This window comes from Balaenoptera ricei, chromosome 18, assembly GCF_028023285.1.
Source record: "Balaenoptera ricei isolate mBalRic1 chromosome 18, mBalRic1.hap2, whole genome shotgun sequence".
Lineage (NCBI taxonomy): Eukaryota > Metazoa > Chordata > Mammalia > Artiodactyla > Balaenopteridae > Balaenoptera > Balaenoptera ricei.
Genome location: NC_082656.1, coordinates 8,514,642 through 8,533,038, shown reverse-complemented (window position 1 = coordinate 8,533,038; position 18,397 = coordinate 8,514,642). Strand labels below are relative to the sequence as shown.

At 37.0% G+C, this 18,397-nt stretch overlaps 1 protein-coding gene across 1 annotated transcript in view; it reads right to left on the bottom strand.

The window, feature by feature from the left end:
- The window catches only part of RXFP2 (relaxin family peptide receptor 2), a 65,827-nt gene extending 52,752 nt beyond the window's left edge, over positions 1–13,075 (bottom strand). Inside the window, exon 1 of the mRNA XM_059903406.1 lies at positions 13,063–13,075. Within this exon, the coding sequence (XP_059759389.1) occupies positions 13,063–13,075 (13 nt within the window). The remainder of the gene's footprint in view (positions 1–13,062) is intronic.
- Positions 13,076–18,397: the final 5,322 nt, after the last annotated feature.

Sequence of the window (18,397 nt, the reverse complement as noted above, 5' to 3'; positions counted from 1 at the left end):
GAGTTGAAGGAATAGCCCCTTTAAAAATGTAGAATTCCCATAGTTGCAGGGTAATGTTTTTATTTTTTAAACTTTTTTTTTTTTTTTTTTTTAAGATTTATTTATTTATTGATTGATTGATTGCTATGTTGGGTCTTCGTTTCTCTGCTAGGGCTTTCTCTAGCTACGGCAAGCGGGGGCCACTCTTCATCGCGGTGCGCGGGCCTCTCACTATCGTGGCCTCTCTTGTTGCGGAGCACAGGCTCCAGACGCGCAGGCTCAGCAGTTGTGGCTCACGGGCTCAGTTGCTCCGCGGCATGTGGGATCCTCCCAGACCAGGGCGCGAACCCGTGTCCCCTGCATTAGCAGGCAGACTCTCAACCACTGCGCCACCAGGGAAGCCCTAATGTTTTTATTTTGATGAGAAAGTATTTTTTAGTCTTCAAGGTATTTACCATTTATCATTCGGTTATTATACAATTTAGAAAATGATTAAGAATCCTTGCTGTATTTGGCGCATACTGAAAAAGAATCAATACCCATCTGTAGACAGCATAGTATGCTGTCTATTCTTCCTGCCATCTGTGGAAGTGGAGATAGTTTTACTGAAACTCGGGGATTATAAAAACGGAGGATGCCTACATACAAGCTGTGCCAGTAGTTTCTGCAGCAGTTTCTAAGGGACCTGTGTCAAACACACGGCTGAGAGGAGGTCTGAACATATGAAAGAAAATTTCTCCATCATGGTCTTTCTCGTCTCTCTTCTGGTCAATGTTCTGGACATATCTGTGCAAAGGGATTCTAAAATGACTCCTTGATAGCTTTTGGAAACCAACTGACCGCTGCCTAAGAACATACTTTGTTGCCCACAAACCCTTTCCTTGTTGGGAAACTACTGGTGAGGATGATCTTACAGGTGCTCAGTTTGAGAATCGATGGAGGTGAGCAAGACCCTCTCCGCTTTCTCTGATTCTCTGCCAATGCTTGTCCTGCATGAAGCTGAAGAAAGCCTTTATCGTCTCAGCCTGGTTTTCTGGCTGAGACTCTCTCCACAGCCCTGCCAGGGATGAAGGTCCCACCACCCACAGGGAGCCCAGAGGATCCTGGCCAGTGAGGCCATTTCCCAGCGTGCACTGCTCCTAGTGGAGTTCAATCCAGTTCAGATGCAGGGGAGCCTCTGCCATTTACTCTAAAGAGCCAGTTACTGCAGCACAGGAAGAAACATTCATTTAACATCTAGGAAATTTTAGCTGAGTGCGTACTACGTGCTACCTCAACAAGGCAGACAACGTCCATTCCCACCCGGAGCTCAGGTGGCAGGATCTCCAAGAGGGGCAGCAGCGCTACTCAGTGAAGCAAAGGTGAATCCAGGTCATTCGCTGAGTCCACCTATTGGACGCCCCCCTCCTTCTGGGAAGAGTCTGAGCGCCACTAAAACCTCACCTTTCTAGGGCACCCAATTTATTATTTGTTTTAAGGAAACTAGTAAAGTCTGCCTTAAAAAGTGGTTATGTTAAGGTGAGTGGAGAGAAATTACCCTCTTGGTGGTTGTTTTTTGAAGTTAGAAATCTTGTCCCTTTATGCTACTGTTCAGTCCTCCCAGCTATGACAATATTGTGTGGCCATATCAGTATGTGTAGAATTCAGATCCAGTTGCATGCACACATTTCCCCCAACTTCCTCCCATTTCAAAGATTCCTACCTTAACTGACTTTCTCTAAGCCCCTATTTTCTGCAGTGTTCTTCTGAGACAAACCCACCACCTCTGACTGGTGAATGCCCTTCAGGATCCTACTCACAGATTTTCTGCAGAAACCATCACCCCATCTCCCTCTTCAGACTACTGCCCAATGCTTGGACAGATTTGGGGAAATGCTGCTTAACTATGTGGGACACAGTATAGGTTCAATACGTGTTGATTTAAATCGGAAAAAAAAAGAATTTTAAATTGCCAACATCATCCTCACCAGGGATGGATTTCCATCCTATGTCCCCCTTGGCTGGGTGCTTTTATGTGGGTCACAAACTGAACACCATGGTTCTTGGTGGGTTCTAAGGTATATGCAGGCACAAGAAAGATTTCTTTTCCCAAAACATTTCTACTGACCAGTAAACTGCTTAAGCTTCATTTTAAGGGATGCATTCTTTTAGGTTCATATCTTGTCTTTTAGTATTTAAATTCCTATTTTGTTCTGCCATGAGTTTGAAAGACTGGCTTCTTCCTAAAATCTGCCTGTGTACAATGAACTCAGAGAATGAACACTGTGGTGGATGAAGGGAAGAAGAACATGGAAAGGGTGATTATGAAACAGACAGGGTGAAACCTGACAGAAACTTGGCATGAGAAATGTGGAGAGGAGAGAAGATGATAGCTTTTTCCTTTCACGTCTCTCTCTTCCAATTCCTCTCTGAGTGGTTGACTGCTCTCTCTCGAGGGACTTTCACTGGCTGTTCTTCTTGGTGGTAATTCTCTCAAATTCTAGTCAAATCAACTTACATATTTACTTGTATCCTAGGCTGCTGCGTATGACTGGGCAGGATGTACCTCGCACAAGTATGGGGCACTGTTCACACAGCTGCTAGTGCTGAGCTGTGGCTGCACAGTACAAGGCTGAGGCCCCGGATGCTTATTTTATGATGCACAAAGGTTGATGGGCTCCCTTCCTGCCCGTGGGAAAGCCTCCCGTCTGTGTTCTATATTCCACTTCATCGCCTCTTCTCAAAATCTCTCTCCATTATCTCCTTTCTCTCCTGTATTTCCAATATTCCTGTCTCTCCACTGGTTTTTCTGTTCACATTAATCTTATTCAATCATCTCCCATCTTCAAAACAAACAAATCAATCAACCAACTAACCAGTCAAGCAAGCAAGCAAGCAACCAACCAATCAACTAACCAACCCAAATCCTATTATAGTCACACTGGAACTGAGACACCCTTCTCTCTTCAAAGTTAAATTTCTCAGAAAAATCATACTAGTCAATGTTTCCACTTCCTCACCACCCTTTCTTTCTTCAGTTCACAGCATTCAGTCTTGGCCTTGCTGCTCCACTGAAACTCTTCCCACTGGAATCACTCATGTCCTCTTTGTTACTAACACCAGACATATTTTATAGTCTTCATTTTACTTAGTTCTCTGCAGCATTTGACACAGCCAACCACAGTCACCAGGTTGAAACCTTTTCTCCCTTGGCTTTGTGATGTCTCACTGCCCTGGTTTACTTCCTTCTTCTCCACGCTCTCTAAAGGCCCTGTCTCTATTCCCACCCATCTCCTTAATGCATTGGCTCTTTTTTTCTTTGTCAATATACTGAATGTCACTGATATGCATTGGGTCAGAATCAAATCAATTAGAGAATTTAGAGGGACCTGCAAAGAGTTACTAGTATTTTAGTTTGTCAAACAAGAACATTAAAAAAACCTAAATTACCACTATTATAATAATGATTATTAAAAAAACAGTATTTTATTGCTAAAAATTTGAGAGAATATATGCACAGAAGAAAAGACAATCCTTTGAAAGGAATACATTTAGCTTTACAAAAAAACTAACTTATTTTTTTGCTCACGGACTGCTGAAACTTTCATTCCTGACAGCAGTGGCCTGGAACACAGTGTATGGAACTATGTGTGAGAAAACCAAATCTGGCAAAGTTGACCAGAATTCTTCAGGGCAGTTAGCCCTCTGTTCCATAACTCACAAATATTTTCTCCCAGTTTGTCACTTGTCTTTAACTTTGCTTACAACAGAGGCTCCAGAGAGGAAACGATCTGATCCTGACTTTAAAATAACTATGCAAACTAAAAATAGAAAACATTCTATTTTTAGAATATTCTATATAAAATATTTAAATATTCTATAATAAAAACCCATAGCATATAATATACTTAATGGTAACTTTTTGAAGACGTTTAGTTTGAGGTTGGGATCAGGGCAGTGATGTCCATCATTACTACATCTTTTCAAGGCTGTCGTGGAGGACTTAGCAAATGTAGTGAGGCAAGGCAAGCAAATCAATCATATACAAGTTGTGAGAAATAAAACTGTCATCATTCATGAATGATATGAGGGTGAACATAAAAAATCCAAAATAATAAATTATTAGTGCTATAGAGTTTATCAAGGTTTCTGTAAAATCAATTTAATTTCTATATATCATCTACAAACAATTAGAAAGTGAAATGTTTAAAAAATATTTTTACTATAGCATCAACTGTGTCATATTTAGGAATACATCGAACAAAAGCCTGCAAGACATTTATGTAAAGTATATAAAATTATTGATAGACATTAAAGACCTAAATAAATGGAGGCAATGCTCGCAAACTGGGGAATTCCCTGGGGGTCCAATGGTAAAGAATCCGCCTTCCAATGCAGGGGACACGGGTTCGATCCCTGGTCGGGGAACAAAGATCCCACATGCCACCGGGGCAACTAAGCCCGAGTGCCACAACTACTGAGCTCGCGTGCCTCAATGAGACAGCCGTGTGCCACAAACTACAGAGCTTATGTGCCCTGGAGCCCACGTGCCACGACTAGAGAGAAAATCTGCACGCCACAACTAGAGAGAAGCCCAAGCACCACAACGAAGATCCCATGTGCCGCAACTAAGACCCGACACGGCCAAAAAAATAAAGAAAATAAATAAATAAAAATAAATAAATATTGTTTTAAAAACAGCTTTATATATATATAATTGAAAAGCTGACATTTAAAAAAAAAGACCTAAATAAATGGAGTTAATTCTTTTCTCAAATTGATCTATGGGTTCACAGCAATTCCAATAAGAATCCAGGAGTGTACATGTATAGGTATGTGTGCGTAGAAATGGATAAGCTGTTTCTCCAAGGCATATGGTGACGATAAAGGACGGGAGGAACTAGCTGTGTCTTGAAGAAGGAACACAAGGTGAGAGAACTGTTTACCTGTATATCAGGACTTATGATAATGATACAATAATTCAGAAAGTTCAGAAAAATACAGATACACACGGACATTTGATTTAGGACCAAGTGGCACTGCAGAGCAGTAGTGGGGGTTAGTCACCTCTAAGTAGATTATGGATCTAAAGATTAAAGGTGAAACAATAGTTTCTGGAAGATAATATAGGAGAAAAGACTTATCACTTTAGGGTAGGATTTTAAGGGAAAAAACAAAACAAAACAAAAAATGAAAGCATTAATCATAAAAGATAGCTAAATTAGACTATATTAAAATTCAGAACTTCTGTTAACCGAAAAATAAAAATAAAACAAAGTCACCATTAAGAATATGTAGAGGCAAGCCTCAGAGTAGAAGATGTTTGCAAAAAGTTTTGTAATTAGGAGAGAGAGAAAGAGAGAGAGAGGTCAGTCCTACAAATTAATAAGGAAAAGATAAACAGTAAATAGAAAAATGGGCGAGACTTGAATAGACACTAAACAAAAGAGGATATCCAAATGGCCAAAAACATCTGAAAAGGAATAAATCTAATTAGTAGTCAGGGAAATGCAAATTACCATATGCAAAAACAAATGACCAGTATGGTTACGTATGATTTAAAAAACTACCAATAATACACCGGTGAGAATGTCAAGCTATGCAAACTCTCCTGCACTGATAGAAGTGTTAACTGGAACAACTGCTTTGGAAAATAGTTTGTCATTATCTACTAAACTTGACGATTGAGAACCTTATGAGTCAGCAGTTTTAGTTCTCGGTACATACCCATAGAAATGCATGCACATGTGCACCAAGAGACTCAGACAGACGGCAATATTCACAGAAGCATTATTTATAATAGCCCCAAACTGGAAACAATACAAACGTCCTTGAAAAAAATAAAGTGGATAAAAATTGTGGTATATTTATCAATGGTATACTATATAGTATTGAAAATGAAAAGTCATTCAAAGTGATTTCAGATCAAGCATAGCCAGTGAGCAGTTCTCCTTTACTTTTTTTTTTTTAACATCTTTATTGGAGTATAATTGCTTTACAATGGTGTGTTAGTTTCTGCTTTATAACAAAGTGAATCAGCTATACATATACATATATCCCCATATCTCCTCCCTCTTGAGTGTCCCTCCCACCCTCCCTATCCCACCCCTCTATGTGGACACAAAGCACCGAGCTGATCTCCCCGTGCTATGTGGCTGCTTCCCACTAGCTATCTATTTTTACATTTGGTAATGTATATAAGTCCATGCCACTCTCTCACTTCGTACCACCTTACCCTTCCCACTCCCTGTGTCCTCAAGTCCATTCTCTACATCTGCGTCTTTATTCCTGTCCTGTCCCTAGGTTCATCAGAACCACATTTTTTTTTTTTTTAGATTCCATATATATGTGTTAGCATACGGTATTTGTTTTTCTCTTTCTGACTTACTTCACTCTATATGACAGACCCTAGGTCCATCCACCTCACTAAATATGACTCAATTTTGTTTCTTTTATGGCTGAGTAATATTCCATTGTATATATGTGCCACATCTTTATCCATTCATCCAATGATGGACACTTAGGTTGCTTCCATGTCCTGGCTATTGGAAATAGAGCTGCAATGAACATTGTGGTACATGACTCTTTTTGAATTATGGTTTCCTCAGGGTATATACCCAGTAGTGGGATTGCTGGGTCGTATGGCAGTTCTATTTTTAGTTTTTTAAGGAACCTCCATCCTCTTCTCCATAGTGGCTGTATCAATTTACATTCCCACCAACAGTGCAAGAGGGTTCCCTTTTCTCCACACCCTCTCTAGCATTTATTGTTTGTAGATTTTTTGATGATGGCCATTCAGACTGGTGTGAGGTGATATCTCATTGTAGTTTTGATTTGCATTTCTCTAATGATTAGTGATGTTGAGCATCCTTTCATGTGTTTGTTGGCAATCTGTATATCTTCTTGGAGAAATGTCTATTTAGGTCTTCTGCCCATTTTTGGACTGGGCTGTTTTTTCGATATTGAGCTGCATGAGCTGCTTGTAAATTTTGGAGATTAATCCTTTGTCAGTTGCTTCATTTGCAAATATTTTCTCCCATTCTGAGGATTGTCTTTTCGTGTTGTTTTCCTTTGCTGTGCAAAAGCTTTTAAGTTTCATTAGGTCCCATTTGTTTATTTTTCTTTTTATTTCCATTTCTCTAGGAGGTGGGTCAAAAAGGATCTTGCTGTGATTTATGTCACAGAGTGTTCTGCCTATGTTTTCCTCTAAGAGTTTGATAGTGTCTGGCCTTACATTTAGGTCTTTAATCCATTTTGAGTTTATTTTTGTGTATGGTGCTAGGGAGTGTTCTAATTTCATTCTTTTACATGTAGCTGTCCAGTTTTCCCAGCACCACTTACTGAAGAGGCTGTCTTTTCTCCATTGTATATTCTTGCCTCCTTTGTCAAAAATAAGGTGACCATATGTGCGTGGGTTTATCTCTGGGCTTTCTATCCTGTTCCATTGATTTATATTTCTGTTTTTGTGCCAGTACCATACTGTCTTGATTATGGTAGCTTTGTAATATAGTCTGAAGTCTGGGAGCCTGATTCCTCCAGCTCCGTTTTTCTTTCTCAAGATTGCTCTGGCTATTCACGGTCTTTTGTGTTTCCATACAAATTGTGAAATTTTTGGTTCTAGTTCTGTGAAAAATGCCAGTGGTAGTTTGACAAGGATTGCATTGAATCTGTAGATTGCTTTGGGTAGTAGTCATTTTCACAATGTTGATTCTTCCAATCCAAGAACATGGTATATCTCTCCCTCTGTTTGTATCATCTTTAATTTCTTGTGTACTCAGCAAAACCATTGTGTCGTTGGTTTACTAATTTCTTATTTCTTAAGGAGGGAGTGGTAATTAGCATCAAGACTACTTTATAGGTAAACTTATGTATTAATTATACTTTTTTGAATTTTACTGTCCATTGAGTCAGTATATTGATCATTAGATCAGCTATTCCCTTGCCGAATACTTAATTTGTCTTTATAACCCCCAAAATTGAAAAAAGAAGACTTTTCAGGTAGTATTAACATGTCAAATAATCCAAGTGAATCCAATTAGCAATCCTGGTATGCACAAAGAGTATAACAAGGAATTAGCCTCCCTTACAGAAAAAAAAGCCTACTCATATTTTGATGTGCTAACTGCAATACCAGTGTTTCCAGAGGTGTGACCTATGGGGCAGATTCATCAGACCACCTAGAATGCTTCTTAAATGTACAGAGTCCCACACCCCACCCTAGACTTATCAAATCTATGGGGGGGGGCTAGAGTCCTAGAATCTATTTCTTTACCATCATCACAAGTGATTCTTAGCAATTCAATAATTGCACTGATGTTTGCCTATGGCTGAGAGGTTCTCTGGTATGCTGAAGGTCAAAGGCTTCAGAGGATCAGGGCTGTGACTTGAACACAGGTCCGCTCACCCCTAAATCTAGCATCCTTGCCACTCTGCTACCTCTCCTATCCTAACCCCTTCCGCTGTGTAACACTCTACTTCATGATTTCAAATCTCTGGTGTGTATGCCCTTTCATGTCCAATCTCTGATTAAGCAAAATCTGAAGAATTAAAAACTACCTTCTTTTCTGAGCTTTGGGTCAAAGATGATCTATTGTGAGCAAATCCTGAAAATGTTTCCCACAACATTTAGTTTTCCAAAGATAGAGAAGACTGTTACTATGTTTTTTCACTGAAATATTTAGTTTATTGAAGAGAGAATCTCCACAGAACATGAACAGAGAAAAAGCTGCTGTTGTGAGAGGAGCTAAGCCCACTTGGTTGACAGGAGCCTAGACTGGATGAGCAGTTAGATCTGGCTCCCATGCCTGTTTGAGAAAGTGGCTGAATGCAGCCTGACCAGCAGAGTCTGGGACCTACATGAAGCTACCTGCTGGGACAGAGCCCCTAACAATGCATGGGGGATGAAATGCCTCTGCTGACCACCTAAGGTTGTGATTTGAATATTGCCCCTTGCCCACGGCCAGTAGGGAAAGCAGTGGTGGTATCTCTGCAAACTGAGCATGAGATTTGGAACTGGATCACCCACAAGGTAAAATCTCTGAGATACTCATAAACTACGGCTCAGAACTGAACACTCCAATGCACTCTGTTGAGGCATTTCTGAGACCACTCATAGGGAGACATGTGCAGGAGAAAAATCCCTCCAACTTCATGAAAATGTCCAGGCCTCCAAAAAAGAAAGAATTCATACCTGGGGAACTGGGAGATAACATTATCTTCCCCTTATCAAACATATTCTATTAACACAGAACTTCCCTGGGCAAAAAACAAAAAAGAAAGTGATATACCACTGATGAGAACAATATTTATTGCAAGCTTAGTTTTTTTCTATACATACACAACATCTAGAATTATAGGGATGAAGAATTGATGCATGTGAACAAAGCACTTTAAAATGTTTCCTCTAATTCCACTATGATTTCTTTTTAATTAATTAATTTTTGGCTGCGTTGGGTCTTCGTTGCTGTGAATGGGCTTTTTCTAGTTGTGGCGAGCAGGGGCCACCCCTCGTTGCAGTGCGCGGGCTTCTTATTGCAGTGGCTTCTCCCGTTGCGGAGCATGGGCTCTAGGTGCACAGGCTTCAGTAGTTGTGGCGTGCAGGCTCAGTACTTGTGGCACACAGGCTCTAGAGCGCAGGCTCAGGAGTTGTGGCGCACGGGCTTAGTTGCTCTGCAGCATGTGGGCTCTTCCCCGACCAGGGCTCGAACCCATGTCCTCCACACTGGCAGGCGGACTCTTAACCACTGCACCACCAGGGCAGCCCTCCACTGTGATTTCTTATATAAACCAAGCACATTCATTTTGCCTGATGAATGGTAAGTTACATTTTTACCAAACAAGGAAACCAAGCTGTTTTGGGTTCTCAAACATATATATACTCCTAAAAAGTCTGTGCATTTATCATCATATAACTATGTACACAAAAACTATTCTTAGTTAATTGAATTTTATTCAAGCCACAATTTCTTAGGACGAATGTGCCATTTTTCAACATCAGTTTATTTGAAGCAACATCCCCATTTTCGTCTTTAAAATTCAGGTGACAGCCAATTTTGTCACTTCAAGTGAGAGTCCTTAAAACTCTTTTATTGCATCTGGTCATATTCATTCACAGTAAGATGAACAAATGAATAAACATCTGTTGTGAGATGTATTTAGTTAGTGCCTTTAAAGATAACTTATCTCAAATGGCCTTAACTTCTGGGTTTCTGATATTTTTCCTCTTCCCTCACAGCAGGCTCCATTCAGCCCTGAAGCAGGTGAGTTTCTTTTTCATTAGTGGTGCTGCTTTAGCCTCTCAGTATGACTGTCTTGCAATATAATTGATTTTCACAGCTATCGGCAGCATGGATATAATTGTGTGAAATTAAAATTTAGTTCAGAAACGTTTTCTTAAGTCACAGCATCCAAGTCGAACTGACGTTACTGAGAAAGGACCAAGATGAGATTTGAACTAGTCCATTAGGGGGCAGTCAAATACTGTTCACGTCCAAATGCTGCTCTAGCCCTGCTTTTGATGACTACCTTTTTCAAGGTTAGCAAATTATTTGAGTAAGTAGCAACTGGTAGTTATCCAGTAGCATTCTCAATACTTCACGCTTTCAGTTTCCCATATAAGCCCATGTTTTTTGGTTTGCAATATTGTTCATAATTAGTCCATAAAAAACTTTTTTTTGGAGGGAGTTTGAAGCTGGTTAACAAGGACACCCAGTGAATAAATGGATGATAAAATACATGAAAAAAGTGATAATAAGACATGTTATCTTTACTTATCAATTAACGTCTGTAGCTTAAGATGGTTGTATCATTTATTCATTAGGCATGCAAGGGTGATCATGGCCAGAAGAGAAAAGACAATCATATAATTGTTAACTTTTCCCTTTGTTTAGATCTGGTCTAAGAATCTATCACAAATATTCATTTAAATTTAAGAAGCAATTTTTACTCTTACATAATTCTAAATGACTTTTCTTTGTTTATGATAAAGAGCCTTACTGCTTTAACTGTGTAATTTTAACTGCTTTAACTAATTTAACTCTAATTTTATTGTGAAAAAGAAAGAAGTTTTGTTAATATATATAGCAAATTATTATTATTTTTATAAGTAGGAATAAGATAGCAAAGCATTGGTTAACATATCTAACTTTGAAAATAAATGATTTTAAATATAAATTATCAATTGAAAATAATATAAAATTAGAAAGTAAAAATTTCCAGGGAATTACAATTAAATATCAGATTGATACTATGGATTTTAAATATGACATTTACTTAGAAATTAAAAAAATCATGTTTAAAGTTTCTTTCCTTCTTTTTTTAAAGAACACCATTACACATTGTGGTAAATCTTAAAACATTATTTTAGTAATAGATATTTTTCTTCTCATAAAGATTTTGTTTTTCTAAGGCAAATCAATTAGATGCATTACCATAAGCAAAAGTAGTTAAAACTGGTTAACTATAGTTACAGTCTTGTACATTAAAGAATTTTTTAAGGGCATAGATAACCTCTATGAAGTGTGTTGAATCCAAGAACCTATTTTGTAACTGTCTGTCCTTAAAATTCATAAAAAATTGAATATTATAAATGTGCATAGGGCATGAACTTCTGAGGGAAGAAGACCTTATATCAAGAGTAGACTGCTTTCGGGCTTCCCTGGTGGCGCAGTGGTTGAGAATCTGCCTGCTAATGCAGGGCACACGGGTTCGAGCCCTGGTCTGGGAAGATCCCACGTGCCGCGGAGCAACTGGGCATGTGAGCCACAATTACTAAGCCTGCGCGTCTGGAGCCTGTGCTCCGCAACACGAGAGGCCGTGACGGTGAGAGGCCCGCGCACCGCGATGAAGGGTGGCCCCCACTTGCCGCAACTAGAGAAAGCCCTCGCACAGAAACGAAGACCCAACACAGCCAAAAATAAATAAATAAATAAATAAATAAATAAAAGATTAAAAAAAAAAAAAGAGTAGAGTGCTTTCTACAACTGTATTACATGCAAAATGAGTTCATATATCGTTTCTCCTTAGATAACACTTTTCATGTAAGAAAGATTAAAATATAAGACAAAAATCATGTTACATGTATTAAAATATTTTAAAATAATCTGAAACAAAGTTTTAGTATTTCAAATTCAAACTAAAATTTAAATATTAAAAAATCTTTTATCTGTTAGAAGTTCTTAAATAACTGCTCATAAATACTGCATTTTATTTCAATATTTAAAATATTCAGTTGACTTCATTTAATAAAATTAAACATTTTAAAAACCTAAAACGAATTTCTCAGAAAAGAAAAATAATTTTGAATTCTAACTTTAGTCTCAGAGGTTTATCAAAAGTTTTTAAGAAAGACTATGAACTTAAATACATTTTAAAATAATAATAATAAACCCAATGTGCCTTGGGTATGATGACTAGATTATTTACAAGTGTACACGCTCATAACAAAACAAGTCTATATTTTTCTCTAAAACCAGGGGAAGATTAAATTTTATTTTTTTTTTCAGCTTTACAATAAAAATACTGCCAACTTGAAAATGCGCAGTTTGGCTAAAATGAAAAGTTTAAAAATAAAAAACAGAAAATAGAATTATATGAATAGGTAACTTTTGTCCATTTTTAATTATTTTATTTTACATAGGTTTGCTCTTAGGGAGAGATACTGATTTTTAGATTTGTCTTTGGCTTTGCAGTTCCCAGTTTAACTATGTTAACAATGAAACATAGCAACTAACAATTATATAAAATTTATGAACAGATTTCAACAGGTTGAAATTTCATAAGGCAAAATTTTAAGTTATTAATTGTCATACATTTTTTCAAATACTAAAAAAAATTTCTCCATTATAATTGATTTCTTCAACATTGTTTTTTAAAGCTATCTTATTACAATTTTAACAACATTTAAAGGCAAGTTTCCATGAAAAATTTGTTGCATCTAGAAATTGCTAGGATGGGACTATAGGCAACTAGTGATAATGACAATGCAAACTGGATGTCTGTTTATCAAACACTGCAATGAGTGTATCATAAATATGATAGAACCAAGTAGAAGTATTCTGTTCTTTTGGAATTGCACTCATTCAAGCAAGAAAGCAGTAGCCTTACCTTTGACATCCATCAGAACGATGAAATGAAGTAGAAGGAACATTGCAATCAATCTGCAGCTGAAGAGACGCTTAATACCAGAAAAATAACAACGGGTTCACAGCAATTGAGTTATTAGATGTATGCTCCTTAACCTCAGAAGGAGTTCTGATATAGTAACTTCAGTGCCTCCCCTGTGTCTGAGCATGCTCAACAGCTAGAACTTTACTGGCACGAGAGGAGACGGTCTTTGTCACTATGCAGCCTATCTTTTTCATTCTTTCTTTTTTGGTTTCATTTTATTTTAAATCTACAGTTGTATTCTTGGTCATTAATTCATTATAGTACGTACAGAGAGACATATATAAGACTCTGGTATTATTAGGTAAGAAACATTTTTTAAAATCATTCTAAAAATATGTTCCCCTTAGAGCATGTAGTACAATTTGCTCTTAATTTAAATCCAAACATATACAGAAATTCTCAAATAGAAAGGGATATAGATTTACACTGAAAAGGTGATGAAACTCTTTTCAAGCATATTTTTCATGCAATAAAAAAGTGACAAAAAAACTACTCACTGGCAAATACATGAAGAACTCCTACTTCCATTCAAATGCACTTAAATGTTTTCAAATGACATACAGAAAGTAATAACTAAATATACAGCCCTGTGTTTAATAGTTACTTACTGTAAGACATTCACACAATATTTTAAAGTTCATTTACTTCCTCTATAATCATATTCTTTTTTAAAAATGGGTAATTTTATTCTTGCTTTCAATCCCATGTTGCATACCTATTAGAAAATATTAATTATAATTCAGTTCTTACATCCTGAAAGCAGTTTTTAAAACAGCATAGTTAGTGCAAGTTAAAGTATAGAAAGGGACTTTGGTTGTAGGATTCAGTTGATCCTAGTGTAATGATAAAGAGTCTACAAAAGGACATTGTAGAATTTCGTTGTCTATGAAATTCTGAGAAATGTCTATGTAGACATATGAAACATTTTGTAGTTCTGATTTGGACATAGGATTTTGTAAGGGAACGATACAGATTCTCTTATATGTTGTTATTAATCATAATAACACTGAAACAACACTGAAAAACCATCCTGTGACAAATGGCTACTGTCATCACAAATCATAAGAGATGGGGTTTTCATTGCTCTTTCTTTCATTCCAGCCTTTGATAGAATAAAGATTCAAAGGGAATTTCAAATAGAAAATATTTTATTTATCACATAATGTAGTTAGTTCTTTTCTCTTTTAAGAAGTGAGCTAAATTCCCTAAGACTTTTTCCAGATACATTTAGATGTGTTCTCATCTTATTTTTCAAACCAAAAGAGAGAGCAACAAAGAAAATAAAGGAAAAACAATGAAAAGAAGTATTTCAAGGTTTTTTCTTATATTTCAAGCAATTTTTTTTCTTCATTAACCTCGAGGTCTTTTTAGATAAAATTTACCTTAGTTCATGTAAAAAAAATTCAGAGTGATCAGTTTTTCTTACATTTTGTGTTCTACTAACAAGATGATGGGTGCTAGTTTCTGGTACTGAAACTTTGAGCATGAAATTTTAAGTGCAGTTAAATACCATGAATTGCCCATCACAAGTCTATCTGAAGTTTAAATATATACTCCATGAAAACACAATTTTTGGAGAAAGAAGAAATGTCAAGATTTCAAAGAACTTAATTTCGACTTCTTCGTGAATATTAAGCCTTAGAAGCAGATTTAAATTGTTAAAAAGCTGAATCACCATCCCTTTGTGTTAAGCTTTTCAAAGTTAATCTTTGAAATATTAACATGAAAAATTCAGAACTCCATAATTATAAATAATAGTTAAGAACATGTTAGGCTCATTCATTATTGGTTTCCAAAGACGGAGAGTGCAAGTACTGAAACGTGTTTCATTTAATATGTTTTAACTTTGATTTACTTAGTATGAGTATCCAGCATTTTGAACTGAAACCCAAATGGTTGAAATGTACACAAGGATATAATATATGTGTTTAAATAAGGGTGAATGGATTTACTCTTTCCTTGGAGACACAGTTGGCAAGGAAGCTCCAGAGAGTGTTTCATGCAGAGCTGAGAGGAAGGCTTGTACAAACTGATTCATCCCTGGATATTAACTTCAAATTTGCACAGGTGTATTTTATTGATCCTTGCCTGAATCAGTTTATTCCTTCATTCCAATCTCCTGTGGGTAGCACTCATATTTTTGGCAATAACAGTATAAAAGCTCATATAAATATAGTATTTAATAAATAGCATAATTCAATATAATTCTCGCTAATTCAAGGGAATTTATTTACTGAAAGGACTAATTACCTAGTTTAATAGTTGGGGGGCGGGGCTGGCGGAGAGGTAGGGGCATTTTCTTAGCCTCTACTGTAACTTTTATTCACATCTTAGAAGCCATTGTTACATATAAAGTTCTGAAATCCAGAACATAATTTAAATATGGTCAGAAAACCCTGATATTAACTCACTTTCAGAAGTGTGTGACTGTTTTTCATATAAGCTATAATTTACTATCTTGCTAAATCAGTATTTTCAATCAAGATATTTGCTAAACACTCACACTGTATAGGCTTGTTAAATGCCTCTTATTTCCACAGTCTCTAGTCTTTCATTCACAAAACCTATTCATTAGCTGTTTAGTATCACTTTCTGTTTTGAGGGAAAGGACATAGGATAGTCAATGAAGGAATTATATTAATAGGTAAGATTTTTCCCCAAAAAGATAAATTATAGAATAATAAATATAAGAATCCCACGCTCATGATATTAGGCCAACAATGGCAATGTTCAATTGAATAGCCTCCATATACGAAGTTATAGTAAAACATTAGATATTCAGCTATACCAGCTAAGTATTTGTGATTATAATTATGTTAGCCTTTCTTCATGAGATTACATCATTAACTTGTCATTTAGTAAGACTGATATTTTGAGTAACTTTTTCAGCAATGGTAGCAGACTTATTTGCACTCTGTAGACAGAGCAAACCTAACTGAATCACATAATCTCATTAGCATAGAGTGTCAGTCAATTAAGCAAACCAGTCCTGATATAGGGTCCATTTTGAGAAGGGAAGTCTCAGTTAGGTGTTCTAACTCTGATATTTTACATTTAAAATAATTTAAGTCATGCTCCATTTATCTGGGAATTTCAACTCTTGGCAAGCTCAGTGATTAGGAGTACAGCTACAAACCCAGAGTAAAAAATATCACCGAGACATCCACTCCTGGCAGGATGGTAGATTAGATACTCTGAAAAGCCTTCTTGCTTGAAAATAACAGCTCCTGCATAAAACAATTTTCACTGCATTTCTGGAGTGTTAAAAATGAGAAGAATTAAGTCTAAAGGAAAAGCACAAGACAAAACAAAAACAAAATGCTGAAACAGCAATGCAGAACAGAAACAAGTAAACAGTAAACAAACATAAAAGGCAAGACGTGCCTGCAAACAAATGCAGATATCAACTTTTAGACCAACTTCCAGACCAAGCTTGTGTCGGGTGGCAAGGTCTCAGGGCTCAGCCTCAGCCTCCTCAGAGGATTAAGCTGAGCAATGTCAAAGAGGCACCCTGTAGCACCGTGAAATAGACACATAAACTCTGTAGAAAACATCCTTAATTTAGTTCCTTAGGGTTTACCCAGATTAACATCAACCAAATATAGGCTCATTATCAAAGATCAACCAAGCACACTTGGGTGACACTTAGCAGAAATAAAAGCAATGGATTTAGAACCCCAAGAACTTCAAATATTGAAATTATCAGTTATGGAATATAAAATGTTTACAGGAAGAAACACATGGAATCACAAAAGTGAGTAAGAAATAAGAAACCATTCAAAAGAACCAAAGAGAATTTTTAGACACGAACAACATATTTGTGGAACTTAAGAACTCAATGGATGGGTAAAAGTAGTCATTAAGACATAGTTGAGAAAAAAAGTTGTAGATTGGAATAAAGAGGTAAAGAAATTATCCAGAATGTAGTACAGATAAACAGGGAATGAACAAAATTAAAGAAGAGTTAGGAGGAAAGAGTGAAAAGTTTCAACATACAGCTAATTAGAGTCCCAGAAGGAGTGAATTGTGAGAGTAAGGAAGAGAGAATATTTGGGGGAGATCATGACTAAGAATTTTCTAGAAATGATAAAATATAATATTTACAGATATAGGAAGAACAATTTCTAGTAGGCAGTGCAAATAAAAATAAATCCACATCTGGACATTTGGTGTTGAAATTGGGTAATATCAAATATACAGAGAAGGCTTTAAAGGAAAGCAGAGAGAAAAAACAGGTGAGCTACAAAGGTAAAACTAGAATACTAGCAGATTTCTCAGCAACAATGATGGAAGCCAGAATAGGTGCAATAGCATTTAAATTTTGGGAGAAAATGACTGGCAACTAAAAACTGTGTTCCTAGGAAAACTATATTTTAAAGGGAGCAAAAGATATATTAAAAAGTTAAGTAAGAACCCAAATGAAGGATAAAGATAAGAAGTTAAATGGCCTTTCAGGGAAGGGAACAATCTGAGATGCAAAGACCATTAGATGAAACCTGTGCTCTGCATATCTTGAACATAACGGATTGAGAGATTAAGAAGTCACGTCAGCTATTCTCACAGAGGTATTAAGATACTCTCAAGTCAGGCTGATGGCAGAAGGAAGTAAAGCAGATTCTTGTACCTGAGTGAGACTGAGAGAATACTGCCCACACAAACATGGCCAGACCAAAAAGAGGGTAGTTACTCAAAAAGCATATGAGAGATATTATGGTACATTAGATTAGCATTGCTGATTATTCCACTTGCTGCAAAAGGATTATGCACTCCCACTTTTTGCCATGTGACTTGGCAGTACCCCTTATAGGTAGTGTATATTTCTCTGCTGCATCGACTTTTGCCTTTGTCGTGAGACTGATTTTGACCAATTAAATGTGACTAGATGTAGCATGTGCCACGTTCCAGCAGAGGCTTTAAATGTGCTTGTGTGGTGTGGCTTGGTTCCCCTCGCACTCCCTAGCCAGAACGAGAATCACGTGCAGCATGCTTGAACCTGAGTCCAGCCAAGCCCAGAAGAGCCACAGATGACCCACAGACCCGTGGGCAAGGCATACATGTTTATTGTTGTAAGCCACTGAGATTTCTGTTTTATTGCTGCTGTTTTGGTTGCCACAACAAACCCTGACTCAGACAGATAGATCTGGAAGTCATTGGTCCTGATCTTAGTTTTTCAGGACAAAAACTGAGGATATTGGGTTAGCAGCATGTGCTACGTATGTTAAGTAAATTAGTGCACAAATTCCATTTTTATTTGAAGAAATTTTCTTCTTTT